Source organism: Mandrillus leucophaeus, unplaced genomic scaffold (genome assembly GCF_000951045.1).
Source record: "Mandrillus leucophaeus isolate KB7577 unplaced genomic scaffold, Mleu.le_1.0 Scaffold731, whole genome shotgun sequence".
In the NCBI taxonomy this organism is placed as follows: domain Eukaryota; kingdom Metazoa; phylum Chordata; class Mammalia; order Primates; family Cercopithecidae; genus Mandrillus; species Mandrillus leucophaeus.
Window position 1 is genome coordinate 134,208 of NW_012107931.1, and position 8,405 is coordinate 142,612.

General features: G+C 43.3%; 1 protein-coding gene across 1 annotated transcript in view; it reads left to right on the plus strand.

Annotated features, from left to right (window-relative positions):
- The first annotated feature begins 7,411 nt into the window (after positions 1-7,411).
- The window catches only part of LRP11 (low density lipoprotein receptor-related protein 11), a 46,146-nt gene continuing 45,152 nt past the window's right edge, over positions 7,412-8,405 (plus strand). Inside the window, exon 1 of the mRNA XM_011965649.1 lies at positions 7,412-7,951. Within this exon, the coding sequence (XP_011821039.1) occupies positions 7,891-7,951 (61 nt within the window). The 5' untranslated portion in view covers positions 7,412-7,890. The remainder of the gene's footprint in view (positions 7,952-8,405) is intronic.

Sequence of the window (8,405 nt, forward strand, 5' to 3'; positions counted from 1 at the left end):
ATAGTAATCAAAACAGTATGGTAGTGGCATCAAAGCAAACATATAGACCAATATGGGAACAGAACAGAGAGCCCAGAAATAACCCCACACATATATGGTCAACTAATCTTTGATAAGGGTGTCAGGAATATGCAATAGGGAAAGGATAGTCTCTTCGATCAATGGTATTGGGAACACTTGGTAACCATATTCAAAGAATGAAGTTGGACCTTTTTCTTACAGCCTATACAAAAGTTAACCCAAAATGTATTAAGATTTAAATGTAAGACCTGAAACTGAAACTACCAGAAGAAAACATAGGGGAAAAGCTTCTTAACATTGGTCTTGGTAATAATTTTCTTGATATGACACCAAAAGCACACAAAAGCAAAAATAAGCAACTGGGACTGTAAAAACCTTCTGCACAACAAAGGAAACAATCAACAGAGTGAAAAGGCAACCCATAGAATGGGAGAAAATACTTGCAAACCACATATCTGATAAAGAATTAATATCTAATGTTGGTCTTTAACACAGAAAGAACTCATACAACTCAATACCAAAAACAAAAACAAAACCTGATTTTTAAAAACTGTCAAAGGACATGAATAGACATTTTATTCAAAGAAAACACAAGTGGGCAACAAATACATTAAACAGTACTCCACATTATTAACAATCAGGGAAATGCAAATCAAAATCACAATGAGACATCACCTTGCATCTGTTAAAGTGGTGTTATCATGTAAAAAAAAAAACGCAAGAAATAACAAGTGTTGGTGAGTGTGTGGAGAAAAGAGAACCCTTGCACACTGTTAGTGGGAATGTAAATTGGTATAGCCATTATGGAAAACAGCACAAAAAAAAGTTCTATTAGAAACAGAGCTAACATATGACCCAGCAATCCCACGTCTAAGTATGTATCCAAAGGAAATGAAAGCAGTATCTCCAAGAGATATCTGTACGCCCATATTCATTGCAGCAATGTTCACAATAGCCAAGATATGGAAACAACGTAAGTGTTCATTGACAGGTCAATTAAGAAAATGTGATATAGATACATAGATAGATATAGATATAGATAGATATGCAATGGAGTATTATTCAGTCACCAAAAGGAGGAAATCCTGCCATTTGTCACAAGATGGGTGAATCAGGAGAACATTAGGACATTATGCTACTTAAGTAAGCTAGACATCAAAATAAAACATTATATGAGTTTTCTTGCATGTGGAATCTAAAAAGTCAAACTTAAAGAAGCAGAGAATAGGCCAGGCGTGGTGGCTCACGCCTGTAATCCCAGCACTTTGGGAGGCCAAGGCAGTTGGATCACGAAGTCAGGAGATCGAGACCATCCTGGTTAACACGGTGAAACCCCGTCTCTACCAAAAATACAAAAAATTAGCTGGGCGTGGTGGCAGGCACCTATAGTCCCAGCTGCTTGGGAGGCTGAGGCAGGAGAATGGCGTGAACCCGGGAGGCTGAGCTTGCAGTGAGCCGAGATCGTGCCACTGTACTCCAGCCTGGGTGACACAGTGAGACTCCATCTCAAAAAAAAAAAAAAAGCAGAGAATAGAACGGTCACTGTAAGGGGCTGGGGGAGACGTTGCTCAAAGGGTCAAACTTTCAATTATAAGATGTGTAAGTTGGATCTAATGTACAGAATGGTGACTATAGTTAATAGTACTGTATTGTTTACTTGAAATTTGCTAAAAGAGTAGACCTTAAGTACCCTCACCACACATACAACACACACAACGGTAACTGTGTATGGTGATGGATATGCTCATTAATGTGATCATGGTAATCATATACAATGTATATGTACGTAAAATGATCATGTCATATACATCGAATACATACCATTTTTTTTTTTTTTGAGATGGAGTCTCACTCTGTTGCCCAGCTAGAGTGCAGTGGCACCATCTCGGCTCACTGCAACCTGGGCCTCCCGGGTTCAAGCGATTCTCCTGCCTCAGCCTCCCAAGTAGCTGGGATTACAGGTACCAGCCATTATGCCCAGCTAATTTTTTTTTTTTTGTATTTTTAGTAGAGATGGGGTTTCACCACGTTGGCCAGGCTGGTCTTGAACTCCTGACCTTGTGATTTGCCCGCCTCAGCCTCCCAAAGTGCTGGAATTACAGGCGTGAGCCACCGCTCCAGCCTACAATTTTTATGTGTCAGTTATACCTCAGTAATGCTGAAAAATGCAAAAATAACAAAGCCAGGTGGGATAGAAAGCAGGTGAGATGACAGAACGGAGATCTGCAAGCCTCATGATGTGATGAATAGATGAGCTGAGAGAGGACGATCCCAGCCAACACTTACGAGCCTTTAGCGCACACTCGCCATTGTGCCAAGTGCTTTATGTGCTGTGTTTCACTTAATCCTCACCACACTTGTGGGAAGCAAGGTGAGGCAATTATTCCTATATTACAGAGGGGTGATCTGGTGCTTGAAGAGGGTAGGTGACTTGCCCATAGTGACACAGCCAGCACGTGTTGGACACTGCTGTTATAAGCCACCCTCAACACTGTGCCGTACTAAGCAGGCTGAGTTGCCTGAGCTTCAACGGCATTTTAAAATTATTTAAAGGACCATCACTTGGGAGTAGGTATAGGTTGCTCTGAGTGGTCCCAAGAGAAGGAACTGGGACAGATACTTGGTAGCTACAAAACAGATTGTAACTGAATATAAGGAAAACATTCTAATGAATAGTAAGAGTTGCCCAAAGATGGAAGGAGTTTTGGTGTGTGAAGGCGAAACTAGCTCAATTTCCCCAGAGAACTGATGTTTGCCATTTTTTTCCTATTAAGCCTAGAAATGGACCCTGCTTTTCTTAATGCTTAAAACTTACATTTCTCTTATCTGAATTCCTTTTTCAGGAAAACTTCCGACTTCCAGATAATATGGAGGAAGTGAAACTCACATCACCATACCCAAATAATGAGACACCAGACTCTTCTCCTTACTCCTCCATAATTCCTGTTTTCCTAACCAACCATTTGCTTCCTGTTGACCAATTGTTCTTCCTTACCCCTCCTTATTTCCTGTTTTCCTGTGGGTAGCTACAGCCCTTCCCCACTATATACACACCCAATTTAAGTTGGTCGAAGATTTGAGACTTATCTCCACTTATCTTTATTTGGCAGCGCCAAAAAAAGCCTTCTTCCCCAAAAATACTTGATCCAGTGATTGGCTTTCTGTGTTGCAAGCGACGGGACCTAAACTGAACCCCTGGTGTTTCAGTAACAAAATATTGCATTCCCTACCTATGAACTGGGGGTAATAGTAGCACGTGCTGCGTAATTGTTGTTTTAAGTAAGTAAGTGACTTGCAGAACTCAGAACGGTTCCTGGTAGTCATAGCACAGTACTTTTTATAAGTGTTTCTTCAATTTAAAATGAAAATTAATGAACATGTCAAGCAGACATGGGGCATTGCCTTAGTCAATGCAGAAGACAACTTTTCAGGATTTTCCCCAGTTACTACCACGTCCTTCCTCTAAGAATGGCCTCTCGTTCCATCCTCAATGAGGAGAGGGAAGGCCATGTTTGTAGCCCTGTTTGTGCCTCATGGTCTCTGTACACTAACCTCAGTTTAGGGTGGACACAAGACCAAGCTGGACTCATCAGAGTCTCTCTCTTGGTACTGATGGTCACTGCTCTGAGTTTCTGTTCATTGCTGCAGGTGAGGTGAGATAAACTTAGGCTCTGTACATGGAGGGCAAAAAACGTCAGACTCAGAGAAGCGTGAATCAGATGTGCAGAGAGAAGTGGAGACCTCAGACTACTTGGTCCCAGAAGAGAGAAGCAACAACTGGAAGACCAGCTGCCTGATTGCTGAGGGTTCTGCCGTGTCTGGTCCAGGCTCTCCTAAGGCCCAGCCTCATTTCCTCTCTGCCTGTGAGTGCATGTGTGTAAACACGGTAGCTATTTTTTCTTTGAACCAATCTAAAATGAGTTTCTGTTGTTTGCAATCCACAGAGATTTAACTAGGACGAACCTAGAACACTGGGCTGCAAGGCAAGAACTCCATGAGAGGAATTCCAGGTAGAAGGACAAGTAGGTGCTCAGCGGAGAGATTTGAGATCAGAAAGTGTCAGGCAACTCCTGTCTTCACTCCCTCCCTTTCTCAGGGCTATGTTTGCACTGTTCTCTACTTCCTCTTTTCACTGTTCCATTTGTCCCCTTCTGCTGAACAGTTTCTCTCTGCTATCGTCCCCTTCCATGTCCCCTGGAGCTCACCTCGCTTCCCAGCTACACTTCCCTCCCTGACTCAGTTTGTTGAGTCAGTTTGTTGAGTCAATTTGCTGAGTCAGTTTGTTTCTCAATTCTGTTTTTACGTTCCTTAGGGAGAATATCTGATTGGCTCTGCTTGGGCCAGGTGTTCATTATAGATTCCATTCCTAGTGAACAGGGGGTGTGGTCACCTGGGGGTTGCAGCTGCCCCTTCCAGGGATGTGAGCAGAGCAGATCCCATGAAAGGGGTACTCCGTGAAAGGGATATGGAGAAGGAAGAATCTTAGTGCAATGGCCACTCAGTTGGGATGCTGTAGAGGAGATTCAGGCTTCAAGTGGTTTCATGACTTCTAATCTTGGGAAAGGTCCTTCATTTCTGTTGCAATAACAACAACAACTAGCATTTATTGAGCTTCTACCATGTGTCAGATGCCCTTCTAAGCACTTCACATGCACTGATTTAACTTATTCGATGCCTGTAAAAGTATTTAAGATGGGCAGTAGTGGGGAGGGGAGGGCAACAAAAAACGATGGTCACTAGGGTGTTGCTATAGATTGGATGTTTGTAACTCCCCAAAATTCCTATGTTGAAATCTAATGTGATGACATTTGGAGGTGGAGACTTTGGGAGATGATTAGGATATGAAGGTGGAGCCCTCACGAATGGGATTAGTGTTCTTATAATAAAGATCCCAGGCCAGGTGTGGTGCCTCACGCCTGAAGTCCTAGCACTTTGGGAGGCTGAGGCAGCCAGATCATAAGGTCACAAGTTCAAGACCAGCCTGACCAACATGGTGAAACCCCATCTCTACTAAAAATACAAAAATTAGCTGGGCGTGGTGGCACACATGCCTGTAATCCCAGCCACTAAGGAGGGTGAGGCAGGAGAATCGCTTGAACCCAGGAGGCGGAGGTTGCAGCGAGCAGAGATTGTGCCTCTGAACTCCAGCCAGGGTGACAGAGAAAGACTCTGTCTCAAAAAAAAAAAAAAATCCCAGAGAGCTCCCTAACCCCTCCCACCAGGTGAGGACTCAGTGAGAAGATTGCTGTCTATGATCCAGGAAGTGGGCCCTCACCGTCTGGTGATGGTGTCTGCCAGCACCATGATCTTGAACTTCTCAGCCTCTAGAATTGTGAGGAATAAATTTCTGTTGTTTATAAGCCTCCCAGTCTGTGGTATTCTGTTACAGCAGCCCAGCTAATATACCTGTCATCTCATTCCAACATTCCACAAACTGACCTACAAAGTCCAAATCTCAATTTGATCCACTCTTACTCTTAATGATCTGTCTTATAAAAGAGAAACATATCTTCCTGCCATTTTCATCCTCACATAAAAATTCTTCTATCCATTGATAAGGTTTTGATGTTTAGGCTTTTAAAACAAAGATAGTTTATTTCTGAAAAAAACTGAAAGAACAAGAAGAAGAAGATAAATCATAATGCACAATGCAATGAAACTTGGTTTCTAAAAATAGCCTTATTAACATATAATTGACTATACCCACTTAAAATATACAATTTGATTAACTTTCATTTATGTATTCACCAGTGAAACTATCACCACAATCAAGATAATGAACACACCTATCACTGCAGAAGTTTTCATGTGCTTCTCTGTAATCCCTTCCCTTCCTACTCAAACTCATGCTGTTTGAGTTTTCTCCACTCTGGCTGTTGAGAACATGAATATATTGCCTGGCCAGTGCAAGCTCAGAAGTTTTTCTGCCGGCTTTTTTCTAGCGGTTGCCTCTGTGTCTTGGGAAGTTTTCTCACATGCACGTACCTGGTCGAACTTCTGCTGAAGACTCAGAGGAACCCTGCGCAGATCTCCAGAACTCCCTCCTTCCGTTGCACTCTCTCCTCTCCAGTACTCTAGCCACCCTGGCCTCCCTGAATTCTCAGCTCTATTTTCCAACTCAGATGCTATTTCGGTTCCCCTGTCTGCATTGCAGCTTGGAAACCCTCGCCAGGCAGCAAGCTGGAGCAAGCAGCCTGTTCACTTCCTTTGTCTCCCTTCTCTTGGGCCCTGCATTGCCTGTTGCTCAATGTCTGAAACCATTGTCTCATACATTTTTTCCCATATTTTTCATTTCAGGCTACAGAGTAAGTTCATTGTTATGAGGAGAAACTTTCACCAGTGATGAAAATGCTGACTGAGGGTGTCATCAAACCTGTTGCTCCCTCTTGGCTGAAGCAGATGTCAACACTTATTTTTAAAAAATAGAAAATAATTTACAACAAGCTCATTGTACAAAAAATTCAACAGCTATACAGTCTTATAAATTATAAAAGTCAATATTTCCCCTTCAGTACTCGCAACTTACAGCCCAGAAATAACCACTGCTCACAGTAAACACAACATTAAATAATGTTCACTTCTCCCAAAAAGGCCTACTGTGAAGTTGCAGATGCAGGAAAATCTTTGGTGGTGCTGGAGAGATTTAGAAATGAATGCACCTGAGAAATGCTGTCCTCTCCCCTGTCCACTTCCCTACCACGGAGCATGTGAGCTACGGCTCACTCTGTACTGACTTCTCTTTCACTGTCCCAGAGGCAGGAGTGAGGTGGTCAAAGTCTGTGAAGTCCACATAAAATCATGTATGTGAAAGTGTTTGGCCAACTTTGAAATCATATCCAATTCTTACTTAGTATTACATATTATCATATGTTATTTTTAATATTAATAATTTATATAACAACTAGTCCTTGGAGGGTTTGATGATACCCTCAGTCAGCATTTTCATCACTGGTGAAAGTTTCTCCTCATAACAATCCTGCTCAAGCTCTCCAGCTCAAGCTCTCCAAACGTTATGGCAAAAAATAAAAATAATAAATAAAAAGCATTATGTTGTTTCAAGGTCATCTTACAGTGACTGCAGTTGTATGGGATGAGTATCCCCTATGCGGAAGAATCTCCAGGTCAAAGTGGTACAGTCCAGACACAGCCTTTAGAGCTAAGAGGCCATTTCTTTCAGCCTCAGAAATCACTCAAATATAGCCCTGCAAAAACTTTATAATTTCTCCCTTTCATGGAATGGCGAGTAACATTGAGCTTTTTTCTTTCTTTTCTATTTCTGCCTTTTAATTTCACCTCCCACTCTGGTCTGGACCTGCAAGCAATGGGTTCCTAAATGTCAGCTCTGGAGATAATAAAAACATAGCAGAGACTGATATTTTCCCATCCAATTATTTATTCTTTCCCTCCTAAAATACAGACACTTAACAATGTTCTATTTACAAAGTGCGCATCCACGCAAAAATTTCCGGACAGGCTAAAAACCATAAAGATGTGATCCATAATCAGGAGAAAAATGAATCAACAGAAACTGATTCAGAAATAAACAAGAGGCAGACGCTGCTCACAGAAGTCTAGAACTCCAAGGTGAAGCCCCCACTGGGTTGGACATTTTCTTATTCCTTGTGTCATTTAAAGCACAACTCCCGAGATTTTACGTGATCTAACAGCTAGACGCCTCTCCGTTACAGGTTGTAGAGATTACTCCCAGGTCCAAACGTTGGCTCTGTTCAGATTTTTAGTTATATTTGTGGAAATCTGAGTGCATGTTGTCACACACAACGACTGCTTTTTATGGGTTTTGTTTTTATTTTTAAAGATAGCGTCTTGTTCTGGCCCCCAGGCTGGAATGCAGTGGTGTGATCATAGTTCATGGCAGTCTCGAACTCCTGGGCCCAAGCGATCCTCCCAGCTCAGCCCTCAGGACTTACAGGCGAGCACCAGCTCACCAGGCTTGATTTTTGTGTTTTTAAATAGACTGAATATCTTTCAGTACTTCCCAACCCCACCCCACCAGGCCCCGACTCCGCCACCCCTAACCCCGCCCCACTTTGTACTACCCAAGCACACCTTGGGAACCTGATGCGGAAAGTCAGGGACGCTGGAGGTGAAGGGTTCAGGACTCTGTACGGTGGTCCTAGGTGCGCGTGCCCCCTCTCTGGAGTAGTTCCTGGGGTCACGAGGATTTGAAGAGACGCCCTCCCTTCCCACTGCCCCTGTTCTCCCGAGTGCCAGGCCCCTGTGGACAGCCGCCCTGGGCAGGTCTAGCTGGTTGCTAAAGCCTGCTGGAACCAGACATGAACCCTGCCCTGGCTGGGAAGCGCCGCGGGAGTACAGCAGTTCTGAGGCTGCCCTCCCTCGGGCCGGCTCCCCCAGCCCTGGAGGAG